General features: G+C 48.5%; 1 protein-coding gene across 6 annotated transcripts; it reads left to right on the top strand.

Moving 5' to 3' along the window:
• Positions 1 to 800: 800 nt before the first annotated feature.
• Positions 801 to 20,237, top strand: ANKDD1A (ankyrin repeat and death domain containing 1A). 6 transcript variants are annotated; one of them, XM_068958721.1, is made up of 15 exons: positions 801 to 941; positions 7,175 to 7,278; positions 7,946 to 8,044; positions 8,637 to 8,735; positions 9,257 to 9,361; positions 10,194 to 10,292; positions 10,736 to 10,834; positions 12,000 to 12,098; positions 12,940 to 13,038; positions 13,535 to 13,633; positions 14,575 to 14,673; positions 16,117 to 16,212; positions 17,713 to 17,914; positions 18,657 to 18,788; positions 19,146 to 20,237. In XM_068958721.1, the coding sequence occupies exons 1-15, from the start codon at positions 815 to 817 to the stop codon at positions 19,205 to 19,207; spliced, it is 1,620 nt and encodes a 539-aa protein (XP_068814822.1). In that variant the 5' UTR covers positions 801 to 814; the 3' UTR covers positions 19,208 to 20,237. The 6 variants fall into 6 exon arrangements, with proteins under 6 accessions (XP_068814822.1, XP_068814819.1, XP_068814821.1 ...); XM_068958723.1 differs by lacking the exon at positions 801 to 941 and adding an exon at positions 3,098 to 3,485; XM_068958718.1 differs by having other exon boundaries at positions 18,657 to 20,237.
• Positions 20,238 to 20,368: the final 131 nt, after the last annotated feature.

The following is a 20,368-nucleotide window of genomic DNA, read 5'->3' as shown; positions in this document are numbered from 1 at the left end:
CAAGGATCAAACCTAGCTTTTCCCCTTCCTAGGGGTGATGCTATACCCACGGAGCTATTGTACAAAAGCACGGCTTCTCCTTCATCCAGACAGCCCTTATGTTTGATTTTAAAATCAAACATTAAAAACCTGTTTTTTAAAATTCAATTTGAATAAAAGGAAAACAAAACAAACCTCTGAGATTAGCATAGCCCCCCCCCCCCCTTACAATACATAATCGCCCAAGAGCTTATGATCTACAGGGATGAGAGGCAACCTTCCCCGTTTCACAGCTGGGCAGGCCAACCCTTGCCAGTCGTCCCAGCAGCAGGGCAGCCGCGCCACTGCTTCCCTTCGGCAGCAAGCCTGCAATGAGAGGGAAACTACCAACTCGACTCTGCTGCTCCTGCACCTCCTGGTGTCCCCGCACAAGAGGAAGCTGTGCCCACAGAGGGATGTTTCAGAAGTCATAGGGGATCTCTGCGTCTCCTCAGGACACTGCTTCTGCTTTGGGCCTGCCTCCTCGCATCTCCCACCACACGCATACGCTCTGCACTCTCTCACAGGAGCAGCACAGACCTAGGCAGGGGTCCCCAGGCCGGTGGGGCCCCCCAAAACTAGCCCGAGCCCAGAGAACAGCCCCAACGGCAGCCTGGAGTTCATTGCTCACTGCAGCACGTTTTGGCAGGTAAATAGCACTGGCACCCTCATGTGGTCACTGTGATCAGTGTGTGCTCTCAGCCAAAACCAAGCATACTGCAAAGCTGGAGAGCTCTGGGAGACACTGAAACGTGGAATCGTCCTCTGAAGGAATTATTGGAGAAGAGAGTGGCTCATGAAAAGACGAAGTCCTGCAGAGGTCTGTAAGCCTGCATGGTACAGCGAGGGAGTGCAAAGTAGATGCTGCAGGGACTACGTAGAGGAATCGAACAGAGCAGCGGGGCTAGAAGGAACCTCTTCAGGTCAGCACCTCTCATATTTTGAGGGATGTGGGCCCACTCTTTCCTGTCACCAACAGCAAAGATAGCCCCTGCCCTCCCCACAGTTTCTGCAGTCTAGTCCACTTTGCTGTCTTGGCCACTGGAAAACTATACACAGGAGAAATGAAGTCCTGCCTGCTGCGATTTAAGCTCACAGCCTGCCCATCCTGGGTTTGCAGAGGAGGTTATTCCTTTCTCTTCACAAACCTTTTCTACGTTTTTGAAGGCCAAAAAGCAACATCATAAGCTCAATCAACCCAAGGTCTCGCTCTTTGCAGAGCAAAAAACCAATGGAGACAAGAAAACGCAAGCGATAGCAATGACAGATTTCAGCATGGGCCTTCCCCAGAGCTTAGAGGCATAGCGCAGCAGGTCTATTCATGATGCCCTCCGAGATCTGAAATGAAGACCTGAGCCAAAAGGAAGATTTTCTAGCGACAAAGAGGCAGTGTCTCAGTACACTGTGCTAGTAGCTCCTCTCTAGGAGGGCAGATGGGCAGCAGGGTTAGATCTAGAGCAGAACCATACTAATCTCAATTCAAGACAGCTCCTACAGGGAGTGCAGCCAGACTGTGGGGAGAGTGAATAGCTCCCCAATATCCATGGCATCTGCAAACAAATACAGCAGAGGCTAGAAAATATAAGGAGATGTCATTTAAGACAAAAAGATGGGGCCTGAGTATATAGCAGCATCTGTCCATCTGCACAGGCTCCTCATGCTTCCAAGTGGGCAGGGCCAGCAGGCAGGACTTAGTGGATGTTCCCAGTAGATGGCAGGGTGAGACAACTCCTCCGGCACATAGGCCTCAGCTAGGCTGGACACTGTGCCTGGCAGGCAGGACACAGGCCAGAGACGTCCAGGAAGGGCTGTCCAGCAGTACTGCAGCCAGCCGTAGAGCAAACTCTTATACATGTACTTGAAAGCATTAGGGAAATCCAATATAGGCACAAACAGTCCGTGTGTGTGCATATACACGTGTGTGTACATGTGTTTATGTACAGGTGTACACACATACAGATTTTCTGCAGAGGTAAAATGAATATTCTGAGGTCAGTGAGTTTTACTTTATGCCTCCTCCGGTTACACAGCCTCGAACCACTGGCTATACGTCCGGTCTACAGTCACACCCCTAGAGAACCGGGGCATCAAAGGACTGGAGGTGCTTTTGGCTATTTTTTCAAACACTAAATTGTTAGAAAAGTGGGGAGGAAGGGAAAGGATGGCAGCTGGGACACCTTCTGCAGAGCAAAACACGTACGGGGCAATTTGACAACATCCAGGTAAAGCCCACTGAGCTGGGCAAGCTCTGACCCAAAACCTTTGAGTCCACCAGTGGGGTTTCCAGGACTGCATGGAGGCTGCTACCGCAACACAGCCTTGCTTGGAAACTGGCTCTTTAGGTAAGAGGTGACAACTTAGATCTTGCTTCAGCAGCAGCAATACCTTATTGCTCCAATACAGGCGGGAGAGACCGTTACTCCCCACACGGACCGGGCAGGCGGGAAGAGCCGTCGCTCCCCACACGGACCGGGCGGGCGGGAAGAGCCGTCGCTCCCCACACGGACCGGGCGGGCGGGAAGAGCCGTCGCTCCCCACACGGACCGGGCGGGCGGGAAGAGCCGTCGCTCCCCACACGGACCGGGCGGGCGGGAGGAGCCGTCGCTCCCCACACGGACCGGGCGGGCGGGAGGAGCCGTCGCTCCCCACACGGACCGGGCGGGCGGGAGGAGCCGTCGCTCCCCACACGGACCGGGCGGGCGGGAGGAGCCGTCGCTCCCCACACGGACCGGGCGGGCGGGAGGAGCCGTCGCTCCCCACACGGACCGGGCGGGCGGGAGGAGCCGTCGCTCCCCACACGGACCGGGCGGGCGGGAGGAGCCGTCGCTCCCCACACGGACCGGGCGGGCGGGAGGAGCCGTCGCTCCCCACACGGACCGGGCGGGCGGGAGGAGCCGTCGCTCCCCACACGGACCGGGCGGGCGGGAGGAGCCGTCGCTCCCCAAACGGACCGGGCGGGCGGGAGGAGCCGTCGCTCCCCACACGGACCGGGCGGGCGGGAGGAGCCGTCGCTCCCCACACGGACCGGGGGGAAGGCGCCGCGCTGTCAGGGCCGCCTCCTGCCGCCTCCCCCTCGCGAAACCCGCCTGCCCGTCTCCTGTCCTGCCCGAAAAGGGCTTTTGCGTTTGGAGAAATGACAGGCCGAACGGGTCACATCGCAGTGCTTTCTGCCCCAGGGAACGCCACGCTCTGAACCTTGTTTTCAAGAAGAGAAAAACAAAAAAAAAAAAAACCCCACCTCTCCCGCCATTATTTCCCCTCTCCCCACACAGTCACTTTGGGAACGGAACGAAAACATTCAAAAAAGAGGATTTTTCCTTCCCCCCCCTTTTTTCCCTCCCTTTAAATAGCAGCGAAAGCCCGCCTCCGCGGCGGGGCTGTTCCCCTCTGCCAAGCAGCGGCAGCAGCAGCGCAGGGCGGCGCGGGCCGCGACATGGGCGACAACCTGGCGTCGGAGACCGACACCCGTGAGCGGGGCGAGCGGGGCTGGCGGGGCGGGCGGGCGGGCGCGGGTGGCGGCGGCGGGCGAGGCCCCGCGGCGCGGCCTCCCCCGGGCCCGGCCGGCCCCGCCGCGCAGGGCCGAGCCGCGGGGCTGTGGGTAGGGGGCAGCCCCCCCCCCTTTTAACAGTGCTTTTAACAAAAAAAAAAAAAGGCACAAAACGCCTGTCAGCAACCGCAGCGCGTACCCCCAGCGCCGCTGTCTCCCGCTTCTGCGTCGCTTCGCCGCGGTCGCCCCCCGGCTTTGGGGCCATTTTAACCCGTTTCTGCTAGAGGAACAGTGAAGCGCTGCTCATGGCCGGCTGCGCGCCTTGACCACCTGCAGCCCTGGTCTCGCTGGCGCGGACGCGAAGGAGTTGAGACCACCCAATTGTTTTCCCGTTTGTTGCTGAAAATTAAACGTACTAGCAGCTACCATAGCCTCAGCGAGGGATGATCTGGAACTGCGTCTTGATGATGCAGTAGAGCAGATAAAGGAAAAGAATAAATCAAGTGACGGTTTGGCGTTACTTGACAAATCAGCTGATACTTGGTGCGTTCGTAAAGTGAATTTCTGTCCCCTTGAGAGCAGGTGACAGAATGTTTGCTTACCTGAAACGTAGCAGAGTTTTCCCTCTTGAGCAGAGATAAGCGTTTGCAAGGAGGTAGCCAGTGTGTAGCCATTGGTATCAATAATTCACATGAACTCCACTTGTTTTTCCAAGTTCTCCTGGTATTTCCACCCCATGAAGGGTCGGTGCGGTGTGAAAATGCAGTCCCGTTAACGTACCCACCCAGAACAGAGCAGGGGCTCAGCATCCAGCATGGAAAACTCTGATTTGTTGCTTCAGAAGCCAAATCCTACTGCCTTCAGTGAAGCAGCAGGTCCAGCACTCTTGAACGATCCTGCCTGGTATTAAGATCTGTGTTATTTGTGATTATAGATTTTGGTTATAGATTTTTTTTCCTGGAAGTAAGAGAAAGGGGCGATGAGAAAACTGGAGTTTTCTCCAGTCCAGGAGTCCCCAGCAGGAAAGCCCACCTGCTCCCTCCAGAGAGACACCGGTAGTGCTGTTTACACACTGTCTCTTGTTTAGCTCCTCAGCACTGAAACAGGAACCATAACATGTTTTGATGCTGCTTGTATCATGTGTGGTTAGTGTCTGGCTGATATTTTCTCGGTGTAAATGAAGTCTTACGCATGCGTGTTTGCAGCTGTGCAGAGTTAATGTAGGATGCTGACAAGTGGATTATGCATCAGCTAACGCTAAGGCAAAGGCTCCTCTGTATGGAGATCAGCGTGGAGTGAAGTTAGTGGAATTAGGCTGATTCATACAGCTGAGAACCTTGCCCAGCATCATTTGCCTTTCAACACCCTCAGAGTTCACCTGTGCAGCATGTATATCAGGCCAAACCCCTCTCTGCTTAGTCCAGCCCTTCCTTCTGGTCTGCTCGGTCTTCAGGGGGCTGATTTTTGGTCAAGGAAGGCAGCTGTGTTGTGACTCTTAGGATAACGAGGCCATGACAACCTGTGGAAAGCAATGCTGTTTGGAGGTTGTTTTTCCCACACATAAGCAGAACCAGCTTGCTGATGTTCTGCATTGGCTGTGTGAGCTTGGGTTTTGTTTGTGTCTCTTGTAGCTGTTCACCTGAGGACCTTTCCACACTCTATTGCGAGAGTAATAAAAATCTCTCTGTGTCATCCTCAAAAGGCTCTAAGTGATAGTCTACAAAAATGAGATTGCCTTTATTCAGCTACTCGGTACTGCCCAGGGTCTCAGTCAACACTGGGACAACTTTGTGGTAAATACAGAACAAAATATAGAAGATGGTTGTGCTCCCAGAGGGTGGCAATCCTGGACAGTACCATAACGAGTCAGAAAGTGCTCATAAAGACAAGGTTTTGAAAGTTAGGACAAGTATAAGATAGCAGCAAAGATGTGTGATTAAAGAACCACGTATAGACTGAAGTGTGGGTTAAAACCTGAACAGATTAGGTTGACACAAACGTGTATGAAAAATCAATGTACTGCCGTGGATATTCTGCAAGGTAAAGCAGTGCAACAATCTGAGATCTGAGCCTCCGCAGGTTAGTTGTGTGCTAAAAGTGGCTTTGTCACCCAGATAAGTTACTCTGCCCAGACTCATTAATCTGAGTGTTTCTCCTTGCTCCATGATGATATGATTTCCTGGACTTTGGCCAGTATCTCTCCCTGGTGCTGCCCTGCCTGTGTACACGTGCTGTCTTGCCCAGGGAGAAGCCAGGGATCAGTTTAAGGGATTACCTGGGATATTGCATCTCCTGTGCTACATAGACATTCCCAGGAGTGTCTTACCTCTGCAGGGCAGACACCGGTCCTTCAGATTCCTGCCTCCTCTTTCTCTTCTTCCTTCTCTTGCTGAAATGGAGTAGGAGAGAGAAAGGGGAAAAGTGCATGGGAGAAAAGGCAGCATACTCATAACTGCAGTGGAAAATCAATCTGCTATGTGAAGAGTTAAACCCTGTGGAAACAATCTGGAGATAGAATCGGTGAAACCTGAGGCCAGATCTCATCTATTCAGAAAGAAATCTATTAGTGTGTTAAATGTGGGCAGGGAGTCTGCAGCTGGAGCCCTTTGATTTGCAGGGAACCTGTGTTCAGCCCAAAAAGCCAGGTCCTAGAATTGCCACAGCATCTTTACTGGGGGGGAACAGACAAGCTAGATTTGCACTGAGCCCCTGCTACCCTTGAATTGCAACCAAGGTCTTTGCCGTCTGCAGAACTTCTCTGCAATACGATCTCAAGAACAGAAAAGTGGAAAAGGGCAGAGTGTCAAAGTCAGCTCCTCAGTGGGGTGTGACAGCTGCAGGACTGACTCAGGCACTTTTCAAAAGAATTCCCCGAAGCATTAGGGCAGAGACGGAGTCCAACAAGGACTGGCACACTAGCCTTGCCAAAAACCTTCAGAGCCTCCCTGTCAGGCTGCAGCAGGCCCAGAATCCCGGCCTTGCTCTTTTTGCTTGGCAGGAAGGTTTGTTTGATCAAGGAGAAGATTGCCAGAGCAAGGCCCAGCTTGAAGAGTAAAATCTCTCAGTGTGTGCCTAATTGTTCAGGACAAACACTCCTATTTGTATTAAATTGTGCATAAAGCAGCCACAGTCTGTTAAAAGATACTACGCTAATCTGAGGCCAGGCTGGCAGTTCTATGCTGCCTGGACAACTCAGGGTACTGTGGAAGGGTTCCCATTTGGTTGGGACAGCAGGACCACATGTAGAGGAAGGCCTCTTTGTAGAGCAGCAAGATCTAAAGTGGGAAAGAAGAGTCTGTCATCTGCCTGAGTCCTCATGCCAGCCCTGGGCCTCACAGGAGGCCAGACCTAACAGATCAAAAGGCTTAAGGGCTAGAACAAATCTGTGCGAACAGAGGAGACACTGAATTAGAGGAGAAGCTGGCAGGACTGGGAGAGCACCGTTGTGGCACAAGGGTGCTTGGGGAAAGGGAGACGGTGGGAGAGGATAGGTCCAATAAACGCACCAAGCCCTGTAGGGCTGGGATTTTTGCTGGAAGAAGTCCTTCTGTGTTCTTCCTTCCTTGGGGCCACTGAGGTCAGCAAGCCGAAGGGAAGGTTTGTTAGGTGTTCTGCTCTGGGCTCCTTGGCAGCGCTGTTTTAATGCCAGCTCTTCTGTCTTTGTTGCAGTGCTTCATTCGGAGAAGGAGTTCCATGATGCGGCAAAGCGTAATGATACAGCCAGGATGGAGGAGCTCATCAAGAGAGGGGTCGACATCAAAGCCAAAAACAATGCAAGTCCTGGGTTTTCCCACCTCCAAGCTGCAGGCAGGGCTGAGGGCATGTTTCGGAACTGCAACTCTGTTATGCTGCTTCCCTCATTAGCTGCTCAATTGGTCAAAGCTTTAAAATACTCCACCCAGTGTTGAATAGGTCCTATGGCAAGCAAGCAGTCTGACAACATGCTGAAGTCCACAGCACTGACATCCCGGCCAGACTAGAAAGTTGCAAACACTGAGGAAGGATGATAATTTATGGTTCCCCTTGGAACAAGTGTGTCAGATACACATGGCTGCAATGAAAGGCTTTGATTTTGCTGCCTCTGTATGCCAAGGCTGTGGGCCTGACTCAGTTCCTGTTGCAGCTGTCCCCGTGTTGGCCGTTAGGTTCCTGGGAATATGGTTTTGCACCCATCCCTACTGTTTTATTCCATCCATCCATAGGCAATGATACATCCCATTCCTGTGCTGTCATTGTAGTCCATTACTGTAGTTTCTGAGCAGAAAGTGTACAGTTGAGGTTACATTGTGCCAGGTAGTTGAGCAAGGAGAAACCCTGCACAGCGCAGGAAATTCTGGCTCCATGGATGGCAAAGGGGATCTTGGCCTGCAAGAAGGCCGGAGGATACCCACAGGCACTCAGCATGCGTCAGTCTTGCCTCCCTCCTTCCTTCCTTTGCAGACAGACCGAACTGCCCTGCACTGGGCTGCGGGAGCAGGGAATGAGGAGGCTGTGCGACTGCTCCTGGACCATGACGCCCCATTGGATGATGAAGACAGTGTATGAAGGCAAATCTTCCTTGTTGCATGTCCTGCAAATGTTTTCTGCACTTGGGGAGTGCTGGGGGACTGGGTGCTGGGCCAGCAGTTACAGGCTGCACTTTAGTCCCAAGCGGGTGGCACGAGGCATTGCAATACTTGGAAAGCTGTGGCCTCCCCACTGAGGGAGGTGCAGTGTCTTTTGGGAGCAAGCCTGATTTTAGGCCTTTTGGCCTTTTTCCCTGAATGCCCAGTGACCAAGAAATATGTCTGAGAGAATGTGGGAGGTTTTCTCTATAGCATCGGGTCGCTCTGCTTCCTCTGGTCAGGCTGATGGGGCCTGTTGGAGAGAGTAGCAGCCAGCAAGTTCATTTTCCCGCTCCCAACTACCAGGCTAATTATTAACTAGAAAGGGGCAGTCAAGAGGCAGGTCTGCTCAGCTGCTGAGATCATCTAGCAGGAATAGTGGTAACTGGGGAGAGAGTGGGCCAAAAAGAAAGAGAAATAGAAACATTTGGGAAACTTCATGAAGCTAGAGGGGCAGCTTCCCTCCAGGGTGGGGATGGTGGTGGTCAGCAGTTTAGCTAAAAGCATCTCTCTTCCCTTTTGCCCAGTTTGGGATGAATGCACTTCTCCTGTCTGCCTGGTTTGGCCACCTCCGCGTCCTGCAGATCCTCGTCAATGCCGGGGCCAAGATTAACTGTGTCAATAAGGTGAGAGAGAGTCTTCCAACATGGCTCCGTCAGGCAGAGCCAGAGAGTGACAGGGAGAGAAAGGAAGGGTTACCTGTGAGCTAAGGTAATCGCACATGACAGCATCTGCTGTGGAGGCTGTCATCTGCACTTCTACTGGATAGTGTAAGCTTGACTGAAGTCATCTTTACCTTTAAGCCTGGACTTATTCCTAAAGCAGCTATAATAATTGTTGCTGTAGAGATGCACGAGGCTTTCTCAGCTCACATTTGTGCAGTGCTGAGGTGGAAGATGTTATAGAAAGGGGAAATAGGTGTAATAAATCAGCAGTCCATGTATTTACAAATAAACCTTGGTTGGAAAAAGGAGCTCCGATATTTCAGAGTCATAACTTGCTGTCTGCAGCACAAATTAGCTCAGCCCTGGAGCTGCAGGGAGGCATCGGATGGGTCTTTGCTAAAAGGAGCAGGCTGTTAAAAGAAAAAAATTGTGCTCTGCAGTCTTGCACTTGTTAAGCAAATAGTCCTTTGTCTCCTCTCCAGAATGGCAGGAACCTGCTCCACTGCGCAGCTCAGAGGGGACACATCCGGGTGATGGAGTTCATCATGGAAGACCTGGAGGACATGTGTGTGGATGGGAGAGACAAGGTAGGAAGGCACTGCACTGGTCTGTTTCACAAGGTCTGATCTTGCTCTTCTGAGCTTAGCATGAATGTTCCTCTTCACCTTGGGAAGAGTGTGGCTGAGCCTCAGAGACAGATGGTATTTACAAAGTGCCAAGGGTATCCCACGCTTTGGCAGCCAGGGCTTCCTGACATAGCCCGTTGGAGAACAAATTCAGGAGCTTCATTGTCCTTCTCCCTTGTAACTGATGCCCCAGGGGTGGTGCAGGTAAGTAATAACCATAAGTAAGCATCTCCCCGCATGATCCAGCATCAGCTGATCCTTTTCTGAAGGCAACATAGAAACGTGCAGGACCTGGCAAGCAAACTTTTCCACCTGCTGGTCACCACGGTTCCTACAGTGATCCTTGCTCTGCTGTTCAGGGGTTAAATGAAGCAACAAGAGATCTACCTTTCCCCAAAAGGGGACTCACTTGATAACTGAGATCTCAGATCTTAATTCAGTATTTTATCCTTAATTGCTTTTGATAAACTTTTTATTATCCTTTCTGTGTACGAAACATTGAAAAGGTCTCTTCCTTCTTGGTGAGACCAAAGTGCTTGGACTTGTTAGTACCAGTGGGTGGTTCTGTTCAGATTGTTTTGTTAGGATCATCCCAAATCTGAAGCAGAATAAAAGTTTACTGCTGGGGCTTTGGATAACTGTCTTTGAAGTGCAGCGCTTTGTTTCTCCATGTGGACACTAAGCTCACTGTGCAATTGGGTTATCGCCCAAGGCATTATTGTATTGCTGGCAGCAGGTGAAATGATCTTCTGAGCCTTTCTTGGACTGCGTTTCTTTCTGCTTCATTTCAAAGACAGAGAGGACGGCGTTTCACCTGGCTGCAGAGTATGGGCAGCTGGAGGTGGTGGAGTTCCTAATTCGACTGGGTTGTTCTCACAGCGCTGAAGACAAGGTATGGCATAAAACCATACCCAAAGTAAGGGAAAGTCCAAGGATTAGAGGATGTGAGAGTCCGGGAACAGGCCACCAAATGAGGCTAGTGCAGGCAGGTTGGGAGCAGTTATCGCTGTGGTTGTGGTATGCCATGGTTTTTCTTCCCCGTATACTTACAAGCCATTTGCATCTCAGCCCACATTGGATTTCTGTCCAGGACTTTTCAGACAGCATACACGGCAAACCTGGTGGGCCACATTTCAGTTTGATAGCGGGATTTCTTGCCTTCCTGCTGCTCCTGTTAGAAAACTGTTTGAGAATCTTGCTACTGGTTACAACCTACTTTTCAGTCACCCTGGATATACTCTGTGCAAAGATGCTATGTCTGAACACTCAGTCCTGTGAGAGAGAGAGATGTATATATTAATATATACACGCATATGAAATGATGTTTGCTTTCAGGAAAAGAATACAGCATTGCATTTAGCTGCTAAAAATGGACATCTCTCTGTGCTGCAGAAGATTGTAGACACTGGAGTGGATCTTGATGAAAAGAACTTAGTAAGTATATTTAAATCAAATGAAAACCACAAAAATTTTACCCTTTCCCTTTTTTATAAATGCTCTTCTGCCACAGTCATCAGGCTGAATGGTCAGTGTTGAGGGGACAAGTTTTGAAGATAGCTGATTTTATCTAAAACGTATGCATCTGAAAGCAGGACACGTTTGCAGAGTATCAGTTAAAGGCAACATCTTTCTTGGACCAGTTGTAAAGTGTCTCATTTTTTTCCTGCTGTACCTGCTGACCTACCTTATCACTCAGTTATCTCCCTTTTTTTCTCCCTGACCCTTGTACTGTCAAGTGCCTAAATCATTACTGAGGATGTTTTAAGCTAAACCTCACTGTGCTTTATAGTATTGACTTAGGCACTGAACATATGGCCCTTCTGTTTGAGAGCCTCTCTCTTTGATAGACCCACTCTGGAAAATTCTATGGCTGGAACATACTTAATGACTGAGATAGCAAATATTGGCTCAGTAGAGTCTTTATTTATTCCAGGGCACACTCCCAGTTAAGTTTATCAGAATTTTTTTTTTAGCCTTATTTGATTGCTGTCTTGGCAAAGTGTATTTGATTCTGATAAGACCTGAAAGAAAAGGGAATCCGTCTTACATGGCAACTCTGGTAGCATTTGGCTCCTCCAGAACAGCTGCCCTCTGTGGAAGGAGCAATAGTAAAACCAGATTAATTCACTTGGGAATTCTGGTGGTTTCTGTTTTCTTGTAAAAAAAATTAGCTGTGGCACTCAGAAGGGAGAACCAGTGGTCCAGGGCCTTGGGTTACTAGTTCTGCCTAAGGCTCTCTGAGCTACTCGGGAGAAATGGTTTGTCTCCAGTGTCCATGTGAAATTCCTGTTGTTTGCAAATGGGTTCAAGGGAAGAAAAGATGATGAACATCATGCCTGTTGTGTGGCCCATGGGCCAGCAGTCACCAGTGGAATAAGGATAATGCAGGACTGTGATACGTTGGTGGCAGATAATTGCTTCCTTTTTTCTAAGAATCACTTGGAGTCAGAGAACCCTGGCCCTCAGAATTGGTATTTTAAAACGTCATGGATTAGAAAGATAGGCGGGAGGCTTGCTTGTTCTGCTGCTTTGTCTTGGCCTTGTGTACAGAATTGCTGCTCGTCTCCTCTTTTGCCTCTCTCATCCTGTGCTATTCCAGGAAGGCCTAACAGCTCTGCACCTGGCTGCTGAGGGGGGACATAGCGCCTGTGTGAAGCTACTCTTGGGGGCAGGTGCCGATGTCAATGCCCAAACCCAGGTGAGCTCTTTGGAGGTGATTCCGTTTCCAGACGCTTTTCCATAGCGTGACCGCAGCACCTATGGAGCGTGTGGTCCAGGCATCTGGGTGCGGCCAGCAGCCTGTGCAGGGTTAGCTTCTGGCTGTCTTCTGGAGAGCTGCTGTCTGACATAGTGTTAGCGTGGAGGAGCCCTGCATCAAATCACTAAGTCTCCAGTGAGAGCTTCTTGGACACAGAAGTTATTCACGCTTTTTAGATTCCTTTGCATTTCTATTGCCACCATGGCAGGGCATCTGTAGAAGGTCTCGGTTTCAGGCCTTGCTTAGGAAAGTTGGAGCTAGCATGGCACTCTGTTCCACTTCTCTCTTGTCAGGCTCCCGTGGCCATTTCACTGCATTATACCTCTTTCCCAGGGAGCTCTCCAAGGCTCAAGCCATACCTGTGTTTGAGCAACCAACTCACACGTTGCCCACTTCCCACTGAGTTAGTGGATTTGTCTTGTGGATCTGGGTCCAGACCTGTGGCTTCCCAGGGCGGGCACATGTTATAGGGTAAGGCTGTGTGGGGCCAGCACATCAGAAAGAGTCCTGAGGAGTCCTGAGAAAAGAACATGAGGTTTTGCACAGGCAAAGAGCCAGGTGAAACTGCTCTGGGTCCGATTTGGCTGTGGAGTCAGTCCCTGTGAATTTTTCAGTACTGGGGCACAGGGCTCTTGCAGGAGGGAAGCAGGGAGATCTTTGTGGATGGTCTGTAACACCTGCAGCCCCTGAGGGGAAATGGGAAGAGACTGGAGGGCAACAAAGGTCCTTTGTTTAAAAAGGGACCCTGACTAATTCCAATCTCTTTTGATGTGCCTCTCAGAAGAAGATGAACTGCCTTCATTATGCAGCACTGCATGGCTATGAGGAGATAGCCAGGGTCCTCATGGATGCAGGAATCCACATAGATGCTGTTAATTATGTAAGTCCCATTCAATAGTCTCATCGCTTATGAAGAGACAAGGCTGGTTTGTGGAGCTGTTCAGGAGCGCAGAGCAACTCTGCAAGGGCCAGTGCTGCTGTGGGGCTGTGTGCTGGTGGGCAGTATTGCCAGGCCTCCTTCCAGGCCAAGCTGGCAGCTGCCTTATCGTAGGCAGGATGCAAAAAGCACAGTGCATTTGGTGCCATGAGCTAAGCTCTTAAGCACAGGGCAGGTGCAAAGGTCCTGAACTCTTGTACCCTGCTCCTGTTCCATCAATAGTGCTGGCTGCTGAAAGAGCATGCAAGCGTTAGCCTGCTCATCAGCTGGTCCTTCATCCTGTTGTGTAGCCCTCTGTGTCGTTGTTCTCAGCAAAACAAAAGGCCTCTGTCAAGCCTCTGCATCCTCAGAGGATGTTTGAATTCCAAAGGCTGTATGTGACCAACCCATGGACCTCAATGCCTTTTGAATTTTGTATGCCAGTGTCTTCTTTCCACAGCAAAATGCATCAGCTGCGCACATTGCTGTGCTACAGAACTTCCCAGCCCTAGTGAAGATCTTCATTGATGCGGAGTGTGACCTTGACATTCCAGATAACGTAAGGCTGTAGCTCCTGTCCTTCACCTTTGGTATGTGAACGCATTTCATGGAGACTTTGATCACCTTGGGGATAGGAGTAAAGAACAGTGCTTTAAAATGGGGAAAACCTGGAAGTGCAACTTGGGAAGCATGAAACCTGTGGAATGGTTCTGAGTGTTGCGGTGAGGTAATCGGCTGATAGCGCTCAGCATGTGCGCTGTGCCGTGTCCCTGGGACCTTGCATAGTCAGAATCTCGCCTCCCAGCTGGAAGTATATGGGAGAAATTTCAGGCCAGAAGAAAATCTGCAAAATGTCTGGGGGACTGAGAATGGGAAGCAAGCCTGGAGGTAGCTGGTTCTCTTGCCAAACTGTAGTTTTGTGAATGAGAGGCTTTGCTAACAAATGGGTAACTTAATTGTGTTTCAGTTAACATTCATTCTTGTAGTGACATCTCTCCTGATGCCACCACAAGATTGCCATGTTTTGTGTTTGATTTGATTTTTTGTATTAAGAAATCCCAAGATGCATTTGCATTACCATGCATACACATTAAGGAGGCTCTGCGTCCCAGAAACAAAGAATTGGCGCAGGTCTTTCCCCCCTTAGCTGACCTATCTGCCTACAGAAATCGTTTACATAATGGGAATTAATACATTCCTGTAAGTGGCTCCAGGGAGCTTTACAGAACTGAATAGGTTCCTTCTTCAGACTGAAATGTTACCATGTAGGCTTCCCAGTGCCAGCGCTGGGACAGGGCAGGGACAGACCAGGTCTGCTCTGCCCTTGGAATTCCAGCCCCAGTTCAAGGTAGGAGGGCGTTTACCTCCATTTAAAAAAGGGGTGGAGGGAAAAGGAGGGCAGAGCTGAGAGTACTTCCAGTGCTACCTCCTGGTACTGTTCCAACCCTTCCTTCCAGCTTGTCCTCTCAGAAATTGAGTCCTTTCTTCCGTCTTCTGCAGAGGCAGCAGACTTCGCTCCACATTGCTGCAGAGTATGGCAGGCAGGACATTGCCGAGATGATTCTCATTGCAGGAGTTAATCTGAAGCTAACAGACAAGGTAAATGTCATTGTGGGTTGAATAGGTTTTGAGGGGGTATGGAGGAAAAATAGGTATTGTCTTTGTTGTTGTTCTTTTTGATTTTTAAGGAAAACTAGTAGTAATATTAAAATCTGGATATTTGGGGGGAACAAGACCTTAAAACACTGCTGAGCAGGTTATTTTTTGTGTTTTGCAGGGAGGAAGTGACTGGTTCTTAGGAAGGTAGAAAATAGTTCACACAAAGAGTAAACTTTCCTCTCAGAGTTGTTCCAGTTCCTGCTATTTCTGCTTGTACCATTGTGCACATTACTCCAGAAGATCTTAGATATTAATAATAATAAATAATGTACCCCAGGGATCACAGTGTAAATGTTCTAGTGGATTAAGAGTATCTGGCTGGTATAGATCTCGCCCCCAGTGTCCAGGGCTTTGGCTCCAAACTGAATCAACAGAAGGAATTCCAGAAGCATCAGGCAAGTTGTCCATGACCCTGGGACAGCCTGGCAGTTAGTGTGTGTGCAGGGAAAATGCTGAAGGGGCCTTGGCCACAGATTAGCATAGTATCTAATATTTGCAAATGGGTTAAAGTATACACAGATGCAAAGTCACCTGGCTGAACTTAGCCTTCAGCCAAAATGAACGTTTGCCGTCTTCCAGCAGTTTATGGCATCACAGTGAGACTGAGCCCAGGGAACATGTTCACACCTTTTCCTGTATGAAATTAGGCTTTGCTCACACCTGAGTCTGGAGACCCACTCCCTGGCATACCTGATGGCTGGGCTGGCTCACTTGCTTTCATGCGTCTTTCAAATCTTGCTCCTTTCTACTGTGTACTTTGACACTCGTACATAACAGCCTCCACTCACACATGCTCGCTTCATCCAGAATCATGTTCATGTAGGGAGTGTAGTTACATTTTCATAGTCCCACCAGCCTGTGCTGTCTCCTAGGAGACCATTTCTAATCACACATACATGGATCATATAAAATTAATGAGGTTGCATAAATCAGTTCAGCTGCATATGTGTCAACAAATCTGCTGTGCGAGAGGCTATAAAACACCTCGGACTGAGGTGCTGAGCTGGTCCTTTGAATGCTGCACCCGTGTTGCTGGGCACTGTGCAATCCAGTGTGGGTTACAGGATGTGTTATCAGCCGCTGCTGCCAGCCTCACGGCTCTCCCGTGGCAAAAGGGGAGATGTGTAGACAGGCTGCAGAACCTGGATGAAAACCGCCCCCCTGCCCTGCATGCAGTAGCATGAAGCTAGATCACATCCAAGATAATACTCGGTGTCCTACATCCCAGCTGGGTGCATTACTCAACAGGCCGTGCTGCCTGCTTGCTCTACCTTACCTAAGCATTAAGAAAACAAGTTAAAGACTGCTAGGTGGGTATGGAGATTGTACTTTCTGAGCTTGCAAAGCCTTTTTCAGCTTATTTTTCCCCTTCTATGATTTCAGCAAGGAAAGACATCTTTAGATGTCGCTGCCCGAGGCAATCACATCAACTTGGCAGACATGATCATCAAAGCTGATCGGTTTTACAAATGGGAAAAGGTGAGCCGTTTACACAACCCTCTCTGTTTTCCGGGGCAGAGGTAGCTGTATCCTCTCCCTTGAGACTCTACATTCCGAACTGTCAAAGGGAAAAGAAATGCAGGACATCCTGTGACTGCTTGGCCTCCACTTCATCACCTTATTTAAGAAAAACAAGAGCCCTCACCATGCCAACCGCCAACTCTACTTAAGACTTTCCTTATTTTCATAAAAGCCTCCATTGCTAAAAGCCCCAGGCTGTGCTAAAGGGAGCAGGGTTTTTCAAAGATACTTTGGCAGTTCAACCCAAAGCCCTGTAGCAGAGAAAGTAGTATCATTGCCTTTTTTTGGAAGGAGAAACTGAAGCGCAGTGCAGGAAAGTGATTGGCCCAAGGTCCCCAAACGTGTATGGGCCCTTGAGAGTTTCAACAGTGGTGCTTTATTCCCCATGGAAAGGAGGCACCTGGCCTGCCCACAGATCTCCTTACCTCTCACTAGCAGAGCAGTCAGTTCTTGTTGGATTCATATAGCCAGCCTACCTCTCAGACTTCCCTACAGCTGAGACTGTACCTCCTGTGTTTTCCCAGTGTGGCACGCCAGTGTCTCTCTCCTCCCCTGACCCTGTGTGCGAGGCACGGCTGGTCAGCCCCAGACCCCGATCTGAAACCGTACCAACCCTGAGCCTGTGCCTAAGGAGGTTTGAGCAGAGGGCGTGTTAAAAGTACAGCTTATGCCACATCCCTCACCTCTTCATTAGGCCCAGTGAGTGCATCTTCCCACACAAGGAAAGATAACACACTAGAGGGGGAAAGGAAGATGGTTTGTGGCATAGGTGCAGCTTCAGCAGCAATGTTCTGTACCATGCCCTTCACAGGCTGCCTGTGCAGCCCTAGGCAAAGTCGTTTAGCCTCTTTGCAGTCTTGCATGTAAAGAACATGAGCACGTGCCTGTGTCACAGGGGAGCAAGACTTCATTAAATGATTCTGCATGCAAGCCCCAGATAAAAGGCCCTGTACAAATGCAAATTTTGATCCACAAGGACTTGCACAGCAAAGCTGCTGTTAACAGTATTTGTTAACATACGTGATTAGAACAGGGTGAAACAAGAAGAAAAAGAAATGTGATGTGCCAGGATGAACTTACAGGGACTTGCAAAGCTGAGGCTGTGGGAGATGGCAGGCTGGCAGGTACATACAAAAGCTTTGCCAGTACCAGAGGGGCATGTGCAGGTCTTAGTCCAAGAAGCATGACAAGGCTGATGCGAGCAATGCCAACGCAGTAGAGAACACTACTGTCCCAGCTGCACTGAGGCTGTCAGCAAATGAAACAAGGCAGACCCGACTGTAGATTAACATGAGAACAAGATGCAGCTTAGCACCTCACTTACTAGCAGGACAGCTCAATTACCATCCCAAAGCAACAGGACGGGCGCCAGGTTGTGTCTTCTCCTCCCACAAAAGCCCCAGTGATAGCAGCCCTTCTCCACTGTCCCACGCTGAAACTCCTATTCTGACTTTGCAGGACAATCTAAACAGTGACTCTGACTCTTGGGTGGCAAAACACTTGACCTTTAAGCAAGATCACAGGCTGGAAACACAGCACATTCGCTCAGTAATGTGGAGATTAGCTACTAAATACCTCAAACCTGGTGAATGGAAGAAGCTGGCACATTACTGGAAATTCACTGATGCGCACATTAGAGCCATTGAGCAACAATGGACAGGTATATACCACATCCTAGATATTTTCTTTCCTTCACCTGGATTGTATTTCTAGGAGATAAGTCTGCAGTACTAGGAAAACATGAAGGAAACCAGTTGGTTTAGCTGCAACCACCAAAAGATTGGGTTTGAAATGCTCTAATGAACATAGAAGTACCTACTCACTCGAATTTGCTTTGGAGGAGAGCCCACAGCTCTCAAGCACAGGGGTAGCGGTCTATTGCTCGCTGCTTTTGAGGTGGTACCAGACCTGTGAGTCCTTACTACAGAAATCAAGTAAAACTCTTACTGTCCTCTAAGACAGGAGAGAAACTTGCCGTTCTTTTTCCTTTAGGGAGCTGAACCAAGAAGGCAGTAGAGTCTCAGTTAGAATGTAACAGCTATGTTAGTAAAAGCAGGATTTCTGAGTTTTGGAAGCAGATCACCACTAGTTTGGTTACAGTAGGGAATCCTGTAGTTTACACAGTGCAGGCGGGGGGCGAGGCTATGCACTGAGGGCAAAAATTCTTTATTTCCATAAAATGTTCTATGACAAGTCCAAGCTTATCTGTGGCCTGCTCCGTTAAGTTGAATATTACTCTAGCCATCGGCCCACGACCAGGCGATTAAGCCGAATCGTACTTCTGAGCTACATAGTAAATTCCAAAGAGGAAGGGAGTCAAAAGCCACCAATTTAGAAATCGGCTCAAGTCAGAGCTGTGCACTGTAAAGCACAGGATTTAATTTGTGGATTAATCTTGCCAGGTACTAAAAGTTACAGGGAACACGGCCATCGGATGTTGCTTATTTGGCTCCATGGTGTGATCATGGCAGGAGAAAATCCAATCAAGGGATTATATGAAGGTCTTGTAGGGATTGGAAGAAGAGATTTAGCAGGTAACGCTTTTGTCTTCCTTCAGATAATACACACTGAGCACTATCTGAATTCCTTGGTGCAACATGCACCAAGGAAAATTAAGTGCAGCCAATGGACAGTAGCTTCCAGCTTGTGTGAAGCTTGCTACCATTACACATGCAGTTTTTTCTTCTATCTTTTATTTTGATAAATGAACTAACACATCTTGCCACAGCTTTGTACTCTCTATGCAGCAGGACACATGCCTGGAGAAGGAAAATGACCGGTAAATGTAAAACTTAAGGATCACGCTGTAGTAAACATACAGCACCATTGACCGGTCTTACCAAGACATACCCCATGCACTAGAGTTGAGAACATTCTCTCTTCTTTTACAGAAAGCATTCGGAAAAAAGCAAATGCAGACTCTGCTTCTCCAAGGAAGTGCATAGCAATGTAATATCTGAAGGGCAGGAGCAGTCTCTTCAGCTGATGCTTCATCAGCTGTCTTAGAGCTACAAGAGAAACACTTGCTTTACCACTCACCAGAAGGCAGCTACAATTTAAGGGCTTGTGTCATAAGAAGTTGGCATCACTGCTGCTTCCTTCTTGTTTTGAAACAAGATGATCAGCAGATGCTAATAATGTTTAATGCCACTTTATATAATAAATAAAGTGAGATTTTTATTTGCTATTGCACAGGTTTTGGTTACTTTAATAGTAGTAAAGTGAGTAAGCCTCCCTTGTCATGCTGTGACTGAGTATCAGGAAATATTACAGTAAAATAGTGTAATTTTTTTTACACATTTTTCTATATAAATTTTTTATTGTTAATTTTATAAGTTAATTAAGGCAAAGCCTTTGTGTTTAAGTAGTGATCTTTACCAACCTTTTTCTTTTTTTGGTCCATCACTTCTGCCTTACAAACTAATTGTTTAACCTCACTGTTTTCTTCTGACCAAATTCCTATGCTAACAGAGAAGTGTTTCTCAGCGCTCTCTCCACCCAGTTGGAGAGATCAAGGCTACCAATTTGTTTCTCTTAGAACCTTAAAGATTATTATCTTTACAGTTTAGACTCTCTTCACAAAAAGTTTCAGAAAAGAAAATTAAAATATGTCAATATACTATTTATAAATCAAAGAGGCAAATTCTTTAGAAGGTTACAGCTTGGAAAACATCACGAAAATGGCTTTGAAGAGTCCATCTCCTTTACCTTGGGACATACATAGCTGAATACTCATCTAAGGGGGAAAAAATAAAAGAGTCAGCTTAAGAATAGTTTGGTATCAGGTAGTCTCGACCACTGTGTAAGTGCATGTCTTTACTGTTTCAGCTCAAAAGAGGTTGCCATCTGTTACTTATAAAGCCTCTGACAAGGGCACACTTTTTTCTCTTAAACACCAATGTCATGTAAGGTTTTATATTTATTTTTTACAATGTTTCAAGAGAAAGTGTCTGTATTCCAATAAATCTGACTTTTAAATCTGAGATTACATCTTAGCCATCCTTTATATGTAATATTGCATAATTCTTACTCAGAGCTAACCTTGCACTGGGTTATCAACCATTATAATTAAAGCTTTTCCATGTGTGAGGTGAATCCGAGCCAGAGGTAGTAG

This window comes from Struthio camelus, chromosome 12, assembly GCF_040807025.1.
Source record: "Struthio camelus isolate bStrCam1 chromosome 12, bStrCam1.hap1, whole genome shotgun sequence".
NCBI lineage: Eukaryota > Metazoa > Chordata > Aves > Struthioniformes > Struthionidae > Struthio > Struthio camelus.
This window is presented reverse-complemented; position numbering and strand designations above follow the sequence as displayed.

Coding starts and splice junctions, on each gene's coding strand:
- ANKDD1A (XM_068958718.1), top strand. CDS start 815: ATGAAAAGACGAAGTCCTGCAGAGGTCTGTAAGCCTGCATGGTACAGC. Junction 10,293..10,735: donor CTCACAGCGCTGAAGACAAG/GTATGGCATAAA, acceptor GTTTGCTTTCAG/GAAAAGAATACAGCATTGCA. Junction 13,039..13,534: donor ACATAGATGCTGTTAATTAT/GTAAGTCCCATT, acceptor TTCTTTCCACAG/CAAAATGCATCAGCTGCGCA.